The 18246-nt window shown below is 48.8% G+C and overlaps 1 protein-coding gene across 3 annotated transcripts in view; it reads right to left on the bottom strand.

Moving 5' to 3' along the window:
• Positions 1-18246, bottom strand: part of LOC123281574 (adhesion G protein-coupled receptor E2-like) — a 32237-nt gene that overhangs the window by 12181 nt on the left and 1810 nt on the right. For 2 of the 3 annotated variants that reach the window (XM_070500589.1, XM_070500591.1), the window contains exons 2-14: positions 17101-17154; positions 16667-16786; positions 13765-13914; positions 11683-11736; positions 11264-11398; positions 7283-7438; positions 6440-6721; positions 5441-5484; positions 5245-5322; positions 4656-4833; positions 1497-1604; positions 1086-1306; positions 723-902 (exon numbers count right to left, since the gene is read on the bottom strand). In XM_070500589.1, the coding sequence (XP_070356690.1) occupies positions 723-902; positions 1086-1306; positions 1497-1604; positions 4656-4833; positions 5245-5322; positions 5441-5484; positions 6440-6721; positions 7283-7438; positions 11264-11398; positions 11683-11736; positions 13765-13914; positions 16667-16786; positions 17101-17154 (1760 nt within the window). Of the gene's footprint in view, positions 1-722; positions 903-1085; positions 1307-1496; positions 1605-4655; positions 4834-5244; positions 5323-5440; positions 5485-6439; positions 6722-7282; positions 7439-11263; positions 11399-11682; positions 11737-13764; positions 13915-15128; positions 15270-16666; positions 16787-17100; positions 17155-18246 lie in introns of those variants that run through there. The other variant, XM_070500590.1, reaches the window with a different exon arrangement.

Consider the following 18246-nt stretch of genomic DNA (forward strand, 5'->3'; position numbering starts at 1 on the left):
TCTGCCAAATCGTCCTTTCTGCAGCCCCTGAGCACTCCTGCACCAGAGACCCCTGAGGTGAGCAGAGGTCTAATTTGGCGACCATATCCCTGCCCCCGCGTGGACACACCCCTTCTTTCAGGTTTCCAGTCAAAAGCCAGTCCAGTGCTGCTGTGAAGGCATATGGCACATGGAGGGCCCAGTTCAGGTCCTACATCAACTGACTTGAAAAGAAGGAGTTTATCCTGGGTGGGCCTGGTCTAACCAGGTGAGCCCCTGAAAGATCTGGGCTTCTGGGGAAAAACACTCAAAGTTTGAGAGAGCTTTGATGTGAGGGAGCTTCACCTGCTGGCCTCGAGATAGGACCACTGACACCTTGTGAGAGAGCCTATGAGAGGACCACATGAGAAGGGATGCAGGTAGCCTCCAGGAGCTGAGCATGGTCCCCTGCTGCCAGGTAGCAAGAAAGTGCGATGTCAGTCCTACAACTGCAAGGAACTGAATTCTGCGAAGAACCACGGGGCTTAGAGGAGGACCCAAAACTTCAGATGAGATTGCAGCTGTGGCTGATACAATGATTTGAGGCTTGTAAGATGCTGACAGACAGCACAGCTGCACCATGCAGGACTACTGACCTGAAGAGACTGGGAGATAACAAACCTGTGGGTTTTTAAGCTACTGCATGTGTGGGAATTGGTTACAGTGCCACAGACATTGAACACAGCCCCTCTCAGGGTCCTCACCTGCACGTTGTAGTGGGCCATGAGGACGGCAAAGCTGCTGAGGTGGGTGCACTGGCAGGTGGTGCTGGTGTCTCTGGTGCCCACCATCGTGCAGCCTGTGGTGGCCCAATGACCACTTTCACTCCTGCTGTGCTCCCAGAAGACGCAGAGCACCTTCTTCCTTGGCTGAGGGGTCACTGACTGCAAGATCAGGGAGTGAGTGTGAGCTGCTGGTTGTGATGCTCAGAAATGCTGACCCAAACTTGGCTCATGAAGGGCCTTCCTGGGTAAATAATGCACCTATGGGGACCCACCTGAACCCTAAGGCTGCACCCAGGACTCAGGCCTCTTCCACACCCACAGCCCCCTCCCACCTGGACTCACATGGTTAAAGATGAAGGTGACTGAGAAGCTGAGGTTCTGAGTGTCATTGTTGCTGAAGAAGGTGGTGACGACATCTGAGAGCAGGACATGGGTGACTTCCTGCAGCAAGTCCTTGTGTGTCTCCCGTACAACTTCCTGCCTCTCAGGGTCCAGGACCAGGGGCGCCTCAGCCAGCAGCTTTCCCATGCCCGGGATGGAGACAAAGCCCACCACAGAAGGGCCTGCAGGACAAGGGCAAGGTTGACATCTTGGTGTCCCCAACAGGACCCCTCCTTCTTCAGATGGACTCTCTCCTTGTGGCCTCTCCATACCCCACACTTCCCTTTAACATTTAATCCTCTATCTGTCCCATCCCTGGACACTTGGCCCACTGGGAAGCTTCAGTGGCCTTCTCCTCATCTCAGCCTTTACCTGAGTCAGCAGATCCCTGCACCGTCTCCCACTTCAGCAGCATCTTTGCCCGATTCTGGCTCAAGGAGATACTTCTGTCTCCCTGCTCCAGCACCTCCAGGGTCAGCTCTAAGAGTTGTGCGAGGCACACAGGGACTTAGATTAGTAATTGCGACTAAGTGGTTGATACAATACCATTGTTTTATTTATAGATATTTATACATACATATCTATTTATATATAACAATACTATATGTAATACTATTGTTATTTGTACAGAGAAAAACCATTATTTTATATATTGTATAATGTTGTGTACAATATTTGGTATAAATCATAATGGAATATATATATGGATATCGTCTGAATTTACAAAGGATGATAACAGAAACTGTGAGTAATTATTCAACAACAAATTAGATAACATAGATGAAATGGACAAATTCCTAGAGACACATAAACTACAAAACTGACTGAAGAAGAGACAAAAAGTCTGAACAGCCATATAAGGGGTAAAGAGATTTAATCAGTAATCAAAAAATTCCCAAAATGAAAAGCTCAGACCAGATGGCTTCACTGGTGAATTCTATCAACCATTCAAGAAAGAATTAACAGGAATCCTTTGTAAACTCCTCCATAAAATAGGAGAGGAAGGAACTCTACCTAAATAACCCTACGAGGCCACCATGATCCTAAAAACAAACCCACAGAAAGACATCACAACAAACAAACCACAGACCAGCATCTCTTATGAACATAGATGCAAAAATATTCAACAAAATATTAGGAATAATTTTATCCAAGGAGGCTTAGGATACGTACACAGAAGACTACAAAAGATTGTTGAAATGAACTGGAAATGCTGAATAAATGGGAAGACATCCTTTGTTTGTGGATTGGAATGATCAATATTATTCAGATGGCAATATTCTCCAAAATGACCTACAGATTCAATGCAATCCATATCAAAATTCCACCATCATTTTATTAATTTATTTTTGAAGAAATGTAAAAGCTCATCCTACAATTCATATGGCATTGCAAGAGGCCCAAATGCCCAAAACAATCTTGAAAATGGAAAGCGAATTTGGAGGACTCACACTTCCTGATTTCGAAACTTAATACCAACCTACAGTAATCAAAACACCATGGTACTGGCACAAGGATAGACAGATAAACCAGTGAAATAGAACTGAGAGTCCAGAAATGAACCCATACATCTATGTCAATTGATTTTCAACAAGGAATGCCAACATTGTTCAATGGTTTCCCATTGAATAGTCTCTTCAACAAATGGTGCTGGTTCATCTGGATATCCAGAAGCAAAAGAAGGATGTTGGACACCTACCTCACACAATACACATAAATTAACTCAAAATGGGTCATAGATCTAAATTTAGGAGCTAAAACTCGAACAACTAGGAGAAAACATAGAGGTAAATCTCCATGACCTTGGATTTGGAATGGACTCTTAGATAGGACACCAAATGCACAAGCAACAAGAGAAAAAACAGATAAAACGGACTTCATCAAAATGGAACCAGCTGTTCATTGAAGTGAAAAGATCATAAAGACAGTGAAAAGATAATCTGTGGAATGGGAGGAAATATTTGAAATCACACGTCTCATAGGGTCTACTATCAGAATATATAAAGAACTCTTACAACTCAACAACCAAAACCAAACAACTGAATTAAAAAATAGGGAAAGGTCTTGAATAGACATGTCTCCAAAAAGACACAGAAATGTTCAATGATGACATGAAAAGATGTTAAACATTGTTAGTCATCAGGGAAATGCAAATCAAAACCATAGGAGATATTAGCTGACTATACTAAAAATGAAACAAAATGGAAGTAACAAATGTTGCTGAGGATGAGGAGACTGGAACCCTTGTGACATTGTTGGTGGAAATGGAAAGTAGAAAAGTAGAACTTTGGAAAAATTGTTTGGTGGCTCCTCAAAAAGTTGAAGATGGAACTACTATACTAGTCAGAAACTCCACTCTTAAGTATGTACCCCAAAGAACTGAAAAGTTATTCACACAAAAACTTGTACACCAATATTAATAGCGGCACTATTCACAATAGTCCAAAGGTGGCAACAACCCAAATGTCGGTCAATGGATGAATGGACTAACATAAGGTGGTATACCCATATATACAATGGAGTATTAATCAGCCATAAAAAGGAAATAAATACGATGCACATTAAAATATAGATGAACCTGGAACACATCATGCTGGGCGAAAGAAGCTAGACTAAAAGGTCACATGTCATATAATTATATTTATATGAAATGTGCAGAATTGGCAAATCCATGGAGACAGAAAACAGATTCATGGTTGCCAGTGGCTGGGGGAGGCATGAATGAGGAGCGACTGCTTAGTGGTTGCAGTATTTACTTCTGGGGTGATGAAGATATTTCAGAAATAGAAGTCATGATCACAACTCTGTGAATGCATTAAATGTCACTCAATTGTACACTTTGGTTAACATGGTGAATTTTATGTTAGGTGAATTTTACCTCAATAAAATAAATCATACTTGAATATCAAATAATGTTAAATTCACATTCTTCTAAACTAAATAAATTGTTTTCTTTTGAAGCCATTTCTATTTTATCTTAAATTCTTTGTTATTATTTCATCTGCTCATAATTTAGTTCACAATGAAAATGTATATTATTTACAGTGGTATTCTTTTCTTTCTTTATTGAGGTATAATTGATATATTAATTTCAAGTGTACAACATAACAATTTGTCTATATTACAAAAGGATCCCTGCAATAAGCCTAGCTCACATATGACACTATGCAGGTTACAAAAGTTTTGAAATTTGTGATAAGAACTTTTGAGATTTACTCTCATAGGAACTTTCAAATGTGCAATAGAGTCACCATGCTGCACATCATGCGCCCGTGGCTTATTTATTTCATAACTGGAAGTTTGAAACATTTGACCCCTTTCATCCATTTCACCCACCCTGTCAACTGTGGCAAATACCAATCGGGCTTATTTCACTTATATAATTTATTCATTTCCTTTTAACCTTTTATTTTAATTTGTTAATGAGAGTAACACTGAGATGCAAGCACGGTCACCCAGCTCCAGTGAGGCCTGGGCGAAATGAGGTGGGAAATGGTCATGCAGGAGCCTGGGGCAGACTCGGGTACTTGCCTGTGCCTGCAGGTGAATGGAAGGTCAATGACCCATTGGACAGGGCCTGGCTCAGCCCTCTCAGGACATCCTCCAGGCCAAAGAGCATGTTAGCGGCCACACAGTGCTGCTCTGAGCGGGGCAGGGTCTCCAGGTCCCCTGGGGTCTCCAGCAGATCATCCACTTCATGCATGAGACCCTGGAGGATGGGGACACAGAGCAGAGGGTCTGCATGAAGACCCTGCTCACTCAGCCACAGAAAGCAGACCCTGGTAACTGTTTATTTGAGGATAAAAGTCATGTTGGCTGGGATTCCTTGGGTCTTTTTTCCTGGAATCTAGCCACTCAGAGGTCATCCTGTTGGTGAATGCCAAGGGTGACATGAATCCAAAGTTCAGGGAGGCAAGAGGGAAGGTGTCACTAGCTGCACGTGGGTGTCTCACAGTAAGTACAGACACATGCTGGGGGCAGTCGCCACCCACCCAGGAGGACCGGGGCCTCAGAGCAGGGCGCCGTCCTGTTGGGTCCGGCTCCTCCCAGACCAAAGCTTTACCAGGCCTCTATGGGGAAGGGGTGCCTCCACCTTGCCTCCTCTGTGTCCTGCTCCTACCTGGACGGTGTCCTGAGTCGAGGCTGACTGGAAGCCTACGCGCAGTTTCTGGACTCCTTCAAAGAAGCGGGAGAGACGCTAGGGAGAGGGGAGAAGAAGGGGTCAGGAAGCCTCGAGGGAGGGCGGGGGAGCTCGGGGAAAATGGCGGGCTGTGCGGAGGGATTCCTGCCTTTCGTTCCCTGTTGGGGGCACTCACCTGGCTCTTGATTCTACGGGGTGGAGCCCAGGCGGGGAAGGTTCCTGCAGGGGGCAGAAGAGCGCTTCATTAGGTGTGAGAGCATCTCCGTGTGTGTGTGTGTGTGTGTGTGTGTGTGTGTGTGTGTGTGTGTGTGTGTGTGTGTGTGTGGAGGGCAGGAGTCTGAGGTCAGGTCGGTCAGGTACCTGGTCATTTGGTTATTTAGGGATCCCAGTTTGGGCAGAGAAGGCTCTGGAAGGCCCCATTGTCTCCTTCCTGGTGCATGGGCAGCTTTTCTCTTACATAGAGGCATCCTATGGGTGGATGGGGTGGCCTAGGTGCTCTGTTGTCCACATGTGGATGGAATCTGCCTGAGGCCTCCCTGTCTGCCAGCCCTGGTGCCCTCAGCTTCCCTGGGCAGCTCCCAGCTGGGGTGGGGACATCATGGCTGCCTGTGTCCCCCCTTAGCATTTGGAGAAAGGCCAGGGTGGGCCTTCTTGGGAACAGAGTGCAGGGGAGATGCTGCATTTCCCCACCAGGCCCTGTCTTGGCTCCCAGTGATGGCCTTGGTCCTAATTCCCCCAGGGCGGCTTCTGCTGGCTGAGTTCTCCTTGGAACACTGTTGACCCTGTCAGGGCAGTGCTCTCCCATCCACACTAACTCTGAGACAGCTTCATAGAGATGGGCCAAGAACTGCCCCTCACACAGGATCCCTAGGGTGAGGCCATAGGGCTGGGTCGGGGGAATAAAGAAGATACTGGACAGGCTGGGTCCACCCAGACAGTGGCACCAGGTCTGGGTGGACAGTGGGGGCTGACGTCCAGCCATACAGCCCTGGGTGCTTTTTAACTCATCCCCACGAAGGCCTCCCCTGGACCGGCAGGAAGTGGTGAGAATCCACATCTGAACAGGGCCAGCAGTGGGTGAGGGCTGGCTGGACAAGGGAGTAGGTGCTGGTGGTTGAGGGCTGTCACTCATTTCAGCCATTGGGCCTCTTGGCCTCCCACCAGGGACACATACCTCTGGACCCTGCTGAGTAGCGGCCCGTCTTCTGTCCCCCAGTGTTCTGGGCCTCCTTGGAGCCTGGGTCGACTTCTTTGGGAGAGGGTTGGGTCTGGGGCAGTGGTTCCTGATGATGCCCTCGGTTGCTATCTGGTCCTGAAGGGCGCCTTCTCCATTGATCTGACTGTGCCCATGCGCGTGTGTGTTGGGGGCGGTCCATGTCATCCTGCTCAGACCCAGCACAACATTCTCCTGGGTCCTGGTCGTCTCCACTGGCCTCAGGCTTGTCAGTTGAAATCACTGGAGAGGGTCAGGGAGAGCCTTATGTGGGGATTTAGATGGAGGCTGAGCAGATGAGAATTGGGGTCAGGGTGCCAGGGCTGTTGGCCAGGGACAGGGCTGGCTGGGGTAGGTGGACCTGCCCTGGAATCTCCCTACTCCTGGGTTTCTGGGCAGGTCACCTGTGTCCATCATGGGCTTGGAGGCCTGAGTGTGTTCCTGCATGGCCAAGCCCATGTGGGCCCCGGTGGGGGAAGGTCTCATCCTGGCAGTCACTGATGATAACGAAGAGATGGGATATTGTGCTGAAACACGAGGCACTGTGAGCTCCTGAAGTATCTTGAAGTATCCTGAAGAATGCCACCCCTTTCTTTTGTTTTACAAAAATAAGATGCCAGGTGGGCAAGGGGATATTTTAAAGTTCCAGAAGTGACCCTCTGTGGAGGGCTCTGAGCCTTGGGGTTCAGAGAGGGACGGTGATCAGATAGGTGGCCAGGACGGCCCTCTGATGCCTGGAGAAAGTGGGCTGAATGACGCCAAACCTCATGGAAGAGGAGATGGAAAACAAGGAGTGGTTCTCACCGTGACACGTGTTCTCTTTCTCATTCCAGAATAACGTTGCCCCAGAAACAAGCTGGTATCCTGGGCTGCATGTGCAGTAGTAGCTGCCCTCTGTGTTGTGGCAATCTGCGAATTTTCCACAGGACACTGTTGACGGGGTTTTACACTCATTGACGTCTGGAACACAACAAGACAAAGGGTCACCTCCAAAAGGTGTGAGTTCCCATAGAGCAGAGACCCTGGCCTCCAGCCTGACCCAGTCATGGGGGATGGAAAGAACTGACGCCCAGGTGGCCTCATTCACAACTGAGCATAGAGCCAGGTGGTCAGGGGCCTGCCCAGTGCTGGCTTCCACCCTACCTCTACTCCCAGTGGCCCAAGTGCACCCTCACTCCCCATCAGGCACTCCCCCAGCTCCCAATGTCAGGCCTTTTCAAGATGCCCCAGGATGTCTCCATGGGAGTCTTGCTGTCTCCACCCCTGAGGGAAGTCCCCCCTTATTTGCGTCAGTTGGGGGTGTGAAATGAAGAAGCAGCATGAAGGGTCTCACAGCTGAGTCACTGGGGGTGTTTTTTTGCATCTTTTTCTCTTTCTGTTCTCTGAAAATGAGAGAAAAGATGCCCATAACCCAGATCCCCTTTGAGTAGCTCAGGACCCACAGAGCAGGGGCTGGACACAATTAGCTAAAAACAAGATCAGCTTAATAAGAACCATCAACACAGAAGTGAATCAAAATGCAGGGACAGAATGTTTGACCCTTGCACATTACAAACAGGGGACCAGCGACTTCAGTGCCTGAAAGGACTCACAGCATCATGACAAATCAGTAGGCGACTGGTCTCCCCCACATCAGACCTCTCTTCTCTGCACCTGCAGACTTCTCTTCTAAGGCCCAGACCCAGGCTGTGGGTGTCAGCACTAGGACAGGACAGGACGCAGGAGGGACGCACACCTGAAGGATTCGTGTTCAGCCCCCACCTGGCAACGGGGCTTCCCCCCTCTGTTCTATGATGGCGGCAATGGCTGGATATCTGTTCTCAAGGTTGACGGGAGGGTGTGAAGCCAAGTGTGGGACCACTGAGAATGAGGTGCAAGGGATGGGGGGAGACATGAGGATGGGACATCTCCACCTGACAGGCGCCCTCCCAGAGAGGAGCTGGGATCCAGGGGCATTAGCAGCAGGGTCTCCTGTCCATGGTCACCCATCTACAAATCTCCGTGAGACACACACGCACACACAGAGGAGACTTTAGGAACACCGCCAGGATCATGGATGGCTGGGCCGTTGTCACAACCTTTTTATCCCCCTGATAAAATCTACTTTTCCCCAAACAATAAATAACATATACTTAGAAAATAAAGAAAATGTAAAAAATGAAAACAAAGAAAATTACACATTAGCTCACTATACAGACTATTGGAAATTTTAGCAATTTTAAAAATCTTTTCAAACATATTAGGGATATTTTCCTTTACTTTCAATAAATATGCATCTAGGACTGCTTTGAGTAGATGAAGTGTATGTCTTATTGAAACAACCATATAATTTCCCTCTTTTCCACTTTTTTTCATGTGGTAAAATGCATATAACATAAACATTTCCATCTTAACCCTTTCTCAGTGTTATTCCCTTTCTGGTCCATTACTGAGGGTGGAAGCTCTCCACTTTAGGCCTAGACCTAGGTTCCTCCACTTTATTAATCGTGTGACTTTGGATGAATCTCGTTGAGCCCGATCATGGTCACTTAAAAATGATGCTTCTCTGAACCCATAAAACCCCTAGAAGAAAACATAGGTGGTAAGTTCCTTGATAGGATAAGTGTTGGTTCTGATTTTTTGGATTTGACTCCAAAGGCAAAGGCAATAAAAGCGAAAATAAAGTGGGACTAATCAAGCCACAAATCTTCTGCACAGTCAAGGAAATCACCAACAGTATGAAGGCAACATACAGTTTGGCAGAAAATATTTGCAAATCATGCCTGATGAGCAGTTAACATCCAAAATATATAAGGAACTCATTCAACTCAATAGAAAAACCGAACAATCTAATATAAAAATGTGTGGAGGATCTGAATAGATATTTTCTAAAGAAGACTTACAGATGGCCAACAGGTACATGAAAAGATGCTCAACATCTCTAATCACCAGGGAAATGTAAATCAAAACCACAATAAGATATTACCTCACATCTGTCTGAATGACTACTATGAAAAAGACAAGAAATAAAAAGTGTTGCCAAGGATGTGGACAGAAGGGGACCCTCATACACTGTTGGTGGGAATGTAAATTGATGCAGCCATTATGGAAAATAGAATTGAAATTCCTCAAAAAATTAAAAATAAACTACCATATGATCCAGCAATGCTACTTATAGGTATTTAACAGGAGAAAACCAAAACAGTAACTTGAAAAGATACATGCACCCCTATGTTCACTGCAGCATTCTTCACAATAGCCACGTCTTGGAAGCAACCTAGGTGCCCGTCAAGGGACAAATGGATAAGGAAGATGTGGTATATACACACAATGGAATACTACTCAGCCATAAGAAATGATGAAATCCGGCCACTTGTGACAATATTAATGGACCTTGAGTATATTATGCTAAGTGGAATAAGTCAGAGGGACAAAGTCAAATACCGTATGATCTCACTCATAAGTAGAAGATAAAAACAATGACAAACACACACATAGAAACGGAGATTGGATTGGTGGTTACCAGGCGGTAAAAGGGGAGGGAGGAGGGCAAAAGGGGTGATTAGGCACACGTGTGTGCTGACGGATTGTAATTAGTCTTTGGGTGGTGAACATGACGCAACTGACACAGAAATCAAAATATATAACGATGTACACCTGAAATTTATATAATGTTATAAACCAATGTTACCACAATAAAAAATCAAATAAATAAAACTGTAAACAAACAAAGAAAAAAGACTAAGAGATATATTAATAAATCACAACGTTTTGGAAAAAAATTCTTTCCGGTTATTTTTAATCTCCCAGGCACCATGTGGGGTAAAAGATTGAATAAAGCATACTAAATGCCCTTAAATTAAAAAAAACCCACTATAGCCAAGATATGGAAACAACATAAGTGTCCATTGATGGAGGAGTGGATAATGAAAAAGTGGTTTATGGATACAGTGAAATATTATTCAGCCATAAAAAGAGAAGGAAATCTTGATATTTGTGATAACTTGAATGGAACTTGAGGGCAGTATGCTAAGTGAAAATGTGAGACAGAAAAGACAAAAATACTCTCTGATCTCCTTTATATGCGGAATCTAAAAAAAACCCCAAACACGTAGATATAGAGAACAGATTGATTGTCGCCAGACGTGAGGGGGTGGAAAGTGGATGAAATGGATGAAGGTTGGAAAAACCCCACAATCCTAGCTCTGCCAGCCTCACGGGGCTGCTGTGAGCATGAGGTGTGAGACCATGGTCGTGAGCTGGGTTCCTGGCGAGCTCTGGCTGGTAGGAGGGCCTGAGCTTCCAGGCCCTGGGTGTGTCTTTCCTCCTGTTGCTTCCATTATCTCTCCCGTTTCTTTGTATTAGTTGAATAATGACAATAATAACAGCAGTAACAATGATGATAGCTGTCACTTTTGATAATTCGCTGTGTACTAGTCTTTCCCTGTTCTTCCCACAGAGAAATGTTAAATCTCACACCATCCATGTGGGGCAGATGCAGTGATTATCCCCAACTCACAGACAGGCAAACTGAGAGGAGAACCAATTTCCCGAATGTCGGAGAGCCAGTCAGGGGCAGAGCAGCACTCGGAGCCCTCGGAGCCCAGCTGCCCTGTGTGAGCTCTCAACTCTCTCCCTACTGACCGTGAAAGCAGGTGCCCACGTCCCTCACACTTCCCCTGCCTGTCTCCTCTCTCATCCCTGACACAGTGCTCCTGTGCTGCTCTTTGGGCTGGGGGCTCTGGATGCCGCACAGGCTCCCCCACCATCTCTGTATGTGTTCCCACCACCCCCAAGCCTCTCTACCTTCACAGCTCTCCGAGGGGCTGATGAAGACCTCCCCAGAGGAAGAACTGAATCCTGGAAGGCAGCGACATGCATTGGCATCAGCACATACGGATCTCCGAGGGCACTCCTGGGCACAGGAGGTTGGGGTAGAGCCTGTGGGGATGGAGACCATGGTCAGAAGGGCTAAGAAATGGAGGAAGCAGCCGGGAGTCCATGAGTAGAGGAGGGGAGGGGAGAGAGGGATGGCTCACACTGGAAGAAGAAGAGCTCAGAAATCTCTGGACTTTTAGGGAGGAAAAACAGCTTCTCTTGTCCACAGAGGACCATCTCAGTTGCAGAATAAACCTCCTTTGCCTCCCTTGTTGGTGAGAGGATCCCAGACCCCAGCATGGACGCCCCAGCTGACGTCACTAATGAAGGTGATTGGGCAGACTCACCTATAAGTTTGCGGACTGTAGCTCCATGTGTCAAGTGCAACAGTATGGACAATGCTGGGGCAGAAAAAGCAGAGAGATGATAAAGAAGAGGAGAGTTAAGGTCCAATTTCAACACTTGGCCACATAACCATTGCCTCCCGGGGAGGTGGCTCTGGCCCTGCAGCCCATGGCTTTCCAGCAGCATCCCCAAGGCTCCTGTACTTGACTCAGAATTGAGGGCTCAGCCTTTCGCCTCCATCTCCCAGGACTACCCTAGGAATCAGTCACTGACAGCAACAGCCCTCATGGAACCTCAGGTGCTACAGGTAAGGGGACAGAATATACATCGACAGCTGGAGACAGGGACACATCTTAGAAACTCCAACCTCTTCCAATGGACGGGGTAAATCTTGAAGGCAAAAGTCCTCAGATAGGAGTGCCTTTGCCTGTACCCAGCTTCTCTGTTCTCTGGTGATGGCAGAAATCTGCTTTGAGAAGGTCCCGCTGTTTCCACTGGGTGAGTGGGTGCCTTGTCTCACACATGGAGGCATCCTATGGGTGAATGTGGTGGCCTAGATGCTCTGTTGTCCAGATGTGGATGGAAGTGGCCTGAGTCATCCCTGTCTGTCAGTCCTGGTGCCCTCAGCTTCCCTGGGCAGCTCCCAGCTGGGGTGGGGACATCACAGCTGCCTGGGTGCCCCAACCCAGTATTTGAAGAAAGGCCAGTTGGGCCTTCCAGGGAACTGACTGCAGAGGAAATACTGAGTTCCCTGAGCAAGACCCTTCTTGGCTGCCAGTGATAGCTTTTGCCGACTCCCCAAGGTGGCTGCTTGCTGTCTGAGTTCTCCTTGGAATCCCAGGGACCCTGGAAGGACAGCTGTCTCTCATCCATGCTAACTCTGAGGCCTCAGCTCCATGCAGCTGGACCAAGACTCACTCCTCAGTGAGGCCCCTCAGGGAGCTTGCAGGAAGGAGTGAAGAGAACGAATACAATGCCAGATAGTCCAGAGCCACCTGGACAGTGGACACCAGGTGGGGTAACAGTAGGGGCTGACGTCCAGCCACACAGACTTGGGGCAGTGAAAGGATCTTTTCTCATCCCCACGAAGACATCCTATGGACTGGCAGGAGATGGTGACAAACCACATCTGAACAAGGCCAGTTTTGGTTGAGGGCTGGTTGGCTGAAGAGGGAAGCAGGTGCTGATGGGGGAGAGGTGGTAGATATTTCTTCTTGACCCTTGGCCTCCCACCAGGGACACAGACCTGTGGCCCCGCAGAGTGGGGCTCAGCCTCCATCTTCTGTCCGTAGGTGGTCTAGGTGAACATGGGGTCTGGGTTGACCTCCTTGGGAGAAGGTCAGACCTGGGGCAATGGTCCCCAAAGATGCCCTCTCTTTTCATCTGGTCCAGATGGGAGCCTTTTCTATTCACCAGACAATCTGAGTGTGTGGGGTGGTTCACATCACCCTGTCCACCTCTGACACCACATCCTCCAAGGTCCCGGTCATCTGAGTTGCCCACAGGCCTGTGAACTGAAATTATCTGCAGGGTCAGAGTGGAGTCTCACTCAGGGAAGTAGACAGAGGCTAAGGGCCAGGAAGCCAGTTCAGGTGCCAGGAGGTGTCTTCTCTGGGTGGGTTGTTGGTCAGGGTCAAGGCCTGCTGTGGGGTGTTGGCTCACCCTCGAATATCCCCCCTTCCATATTTCTGGACAGGGTTCCTGGGTCCATCATGGCCCAGAGGGTCTAAGAGGGTTCCTGGCATGGCTAAGCCCATGTGGGTTCCAGTGTGAGATGGTCTTATCCTGGCAGTCACCGATGAAGAAGAAGAGGATGGATATTGCACTGGAATGCAATGCACTGTGAGCTCCTGAAGCACCTTGAATGCCACCCCTCTCTTTGTTTTATGAAAATAAGATGCCAGGTAGCAGAGGGACTTTCCAAAATTGCAGAAGTGGCACTCAGTGTGGGGTTCTGAGCTTTGGAGACTGGGGAGGGACAGGACACCAGGCAGTTGTCAGGACAGCCACTCTCCTGGTGAAAGTGGGGCAAGTGACCCCAACCTCACAGATGAGGAGATGGAAGATGCAGGAGTCATTCTTACCATCACATGTTTCATTAGTCTCATTGGTGAACATTTCCTGAGAATCAATCTCGTGTCCTCTGATGCACTGGCAGTAGCTCTCCTCTATGTCCTGGCAGTCTATATATATTCCACAGGACACTGTCCAAGGTGGTTCACACTCGTTGATTTCTGCAACACAACAGGACAAAGGATCACCCCCAAAAGGTGTGAGTTCCCACAGGACAGAGACCCTGGCCTCCGGTTTGACCCTGCCATGGGGGCTGCACAGAACACAACCCCTGGTTGGCACCCCTGGGGCTGGGCTGGTCCAGAGCCAGCTGCTCCAGAAAGCCTGCAGACCACTCTACTCATTTCTGATCTCTGGCTGGGTCTGAGGGCACCTATATTCAGACCCACTGCTGTGCCATGCTGGAAGGAGATCTGCATCCTCTCTGCAGGCCATGTCGGGTAGAGATGGAGGCACTGACTCAGCTCCAGTCCCTCCTCTGTGGTGCTCTTAACACTATCAGGGACCTGGGGGTGGGCTCCACACAGGGTAACAGGGGCACTGAAGGCTGTCCTCGGTGCTGGGGCAATGGAAGGAGTCATGGCTCAGGGGCTGTTGAGGGTCACAGTCATCATTCAGACTTGAGCATAGAGCCAGGTGGTCAGGCACCTGCCCAGCGCTGGCTTCCATCCTCATTTACTCCCAGTGGCCGAAGTGCACCCTCACTCCCCATCAGGCACTCCCCCAGCTCCCCAGGTCAGGCCTTTCCAAGATGCCTCAGGATGTCTCCGGGGGAGTCTTGCTGTCTCCACCCCTGAGGGAAGTCCCCCCTTATTAGAGGCAGTCTCAGATGTGGAATGAAGAAGTAGCATCAAGGTTCCCACAGCTGAGTCACTGGGGGTGTTTTCTGGCATCTTGTCTCTCTCTGTTCTCTGAACATGAGAGAAAAGATGCCCATGACCCAGGACCCCTTTGGGTAGGTCAGGGGCCCAGAGAGGAGGTGCTGGACACCATTGGCTAAAAACAACAACTTAATAAAAACCAGGGACACAAGAGGGATCAAAATGCAGGGACAGGAGCCAGCCTTGTGGAGCAGTGGTTAAGTTCCCACGTTCTGCTTCGGCAGCCCGGGGTTCACTGGTTTGGATCCTGGGTGTGGACACGGCACCACTTGGCAAGCCATGCTGTGGGAGGCGTCCCACATATAAAGTAGAGGAAGATGGGCATGGCTGTTAGCTCAGGGCCTGTCTTCCTCAGCAAAATGAGGAGGATTGGCAGCGGATGTTAGGTCAGGGCTAATCTTCCTCAAAAAAAAAAAAAAAATCCAGGGACAGAAAGTTTGGCACTCGTGCATCCAATCACAAGACCAAAGACTTTAGAACCTGAAAGGACTCACACGTCACGACGACTCAGGCAGGCGACTGGTCTCCCCCACATCAGACCTCTCTTCTCTGTACTTGCAGACTTCCCTTCTAAGGCCCAGACCCAGGCTGTGGGTGTCAGCACCAGGACAGGACAGGACGCAGGAGGGACGCACACCTGAAGGATTCGTGTTCAGCCCCCACCTGGCAATGGGGCTTCCCTCCTCTGTTCTATGATGGCGGCAATGGCTGGACATCTGTTCTCAAGGTTGACGGGAGGGTGTGAAGCCAAGTGTGGGACCGTTGAGAATGAGGTGCAAGGGATGGGGAGAGACATGAGGATGGGACATCTCCACCTGACAGGCGCCCTCCCAGAGAGGAGCCAGGATCCAGGGGCATTAGCAGCAGGGTCTCCTGTCCATGGTCACCCATCTACAAATCTCCGTGAGACACACACGCACACACAGAGGAGACTTTAGGAACACCGCCAGGATCATGGATGGCTGGGCTGTTGTCACAACAACATCGGCTTTTTCCACCTGACAAAATTTACTTTCCCCCAAATACTAAATAACACACGTATACTAGGAAACAAAGAAAATTATCCATAATCCACTCCACAGACTACCGAAACTTTTAGGGGTATTTTTTCTCATTTTTTCAGACATATAGGGAATGTTTTTACCTTCATTATCAATAAATACGCATCTGAGACCATTTTGAGTCCATGGAGACTATTTCCTAGTGTAAAAACAGTATAATTTTCTTCTTTTCCTATTTATAAAAATTGTGGTAAAATGCACAACATAAAATTTACCATCTTACTAATTTTAAAATAGTATAATTTCCTTTTATGACCCTGTATTTTTAAAGAATGAAAACTCCTTTGTTTTACACCTGGATTTACATTCGACCACATTATTAGTTGTAGGATTTGGAAAAGTCACTCGATCTCTTTCCACCAAATCTGATCATTTAAACCACAGGCCGAGCTCTGCCTCCCTCATGGGGCTGCTGTGAGCATGAGGTGGGAGACTGTGGTCATGAGCTGGGTTCTTGGCGAGCTCTGGCTGGTAGGAGCCTGAGCTTCCAGGCCCGGGCTGTGTCTTTCCTCCTGTTGCTTCCATTATTTGTCCTCTTTCTTTGTGCAATGAGAATAATAATAATAACAAAATCATAATAACAGCAGTACAAAGATGATGGCTTGCATTTTTGCTGTGTGCTACTCTTTCCCTGTTCTTCACACAGGTAAATATTAAGTCTTGCACCATCCCCATGGGGGGACTGGATGATAATACTCAGTTTACACACAAGCAAACTGAGAGGAGAACCAATTTCCCGAATGTCAGAGAGCCAGTCCGGGGCAGAGCAGCACTCGGAGCCCAGCTGCCCTGTGTGAGCTCTCAACTCTCTCCCTACTGACCGTGAAAGCAGGTGCCCACGTCCCTCACACTTCCCCTGCCTGTCTCTTCTCTCATCCCTGACACAGTGCTTCTGTGCTGCTCTTGGGGCTGAAGGCTCTGGATGCCCCACCGTCTCCACATGCCCCCACCACCCCAAGCCCCTACTGTACCGTCACAACTCTCCACGGGGCTGGATATGATATTTGGAGATACAGAACTGAGTCCTGGAATGCAGCGACAGGCGTTGGCGTTGACACATGGAGGGTTTGGAGGGCACCATCGAACACAGGCTATGGGGGCAGAAGCAGTGGGGATGGGGATCATAGTCAGAAGGCTCAAAAATGGATGAAGCCCACTGCCAGCTAGGGATCCAAGAGTAGAGTAGAGCAGATAAGGGGAGGGATGGCCGCCATTGGAAGAGGAAGAGACAAAATCTCTGGACATTTAGGGAGGAAGAAACAGCTTCTTTTGTCCCCCGAGGACCATCTCGGAGCCTCAGTTGCAGAATAAGTCGTCTTTCACTCCCTCCCTTGTTGGTGACAGGATCCAGACCCCAGCATGGACTCCCCAGCTTATGTCAAAATGGGGCTGGCTGAGCACTCACCTCCAGCATTCAGGGCTGCAGCTCCCAATGGCAACAACAGCAGCACTGAGAGTCCTGGGGCAGAAAAAACAGAGCAATGACAAAGAGGGGAGTGTTAAGGTCCAATTTTAATCCCTGTCCACACGGCCATTGCCTCCTGTGGAGGTGGCTCTGGCCCTGCAGCCCATGGCTTTGCGGCAGCATCTCCAAGGCTCCTGTAGTTCACTGGAAATTGAGGGCTCAGCCTCTCCCTCCATCTCCAGGGACTCCCTGAGGACTCGGTCACTGACAGCCCCAGCCCTGGTGGAACCTCAGGTGCTGCAGGTAAGTGGACAGAATATATGCAGACAGCTGGAGACAGGGACACACCTTAGGAACTCCAGCTCCTCCCAATGGATGGGGTAAATCTTGAAGGAGAAAGGTCTCAGATTGGAGTGCCTTTGCCCAGACCCAGGATCTTTGCTGTCTGGCAATGGCTGAAATTTGCTTTGAGGATTTCTCTTCCAGGATCACTCTCCATGTTTAGGCACATGTTTCAGGGCATACAAGAAGAGTGTGGGTTTGGAGGAAGTAAGCCCAAAGTTTGAACCCCAGCTCACAGCGATATCAGCAGGGCACGGAGCCCTGGAATCAGGGGGCGGTGACAACAGGTGGAGAGTGGGAACTAAGGAAGCTGCAGGTAGAGCGACTCTCTCCTGGTGAGTGGACTCTCCAGGGACAGCAGCCATGGCTTCCTGGTTCCTCCAGTGAGCTCCTGGCGTCCTCTAGTGCACTGAGGGCACAGCCTTCCTCCTTGGCCCCCAGGCCAGTCCTGAGAAATGAGTCACTGAGCAGGCGTGGTGGGGTGAAAGCCACTATGGGCACTAAGGAATGAAATCTGCTGTACAGGCCACAACCAGTCTGCCTCACAGGGTCTGTCATCACATCTACGTGAGCTGAAAATCTTCAGATCTGCATGCCTTTACGGAATTTTTCTTTTTGGCTAAAAGCAAAGATGAATTTCTCTTAACGTTGCACTGCCAGTTCTCACTGTGCAAGGTGGTGGAGGACCCTGGCGGACGATGGGTTTGGAGATGGACACGCCCACGTCCGCAGCCCAGACTTCCCCCTGGTGGCTGCACGGCTTCAGGAACGCTGCCCATTCTTTGCCCACGCTTGCCCCAGTGC

This window comes from Equus asinus, chromosome 28, assembly GCF_041296235.1.
Source record: "Equus asinus isolate D_3611 breed Donkey chromosome 28, EquAss-T2T_v2, whole genome shotgun sequence".
Lineage (NCBI taxonomy): Eukaryota > Metazoa > Chordata > Mammalia > Perissodactyla > Equidae > Equus > Equus asinus.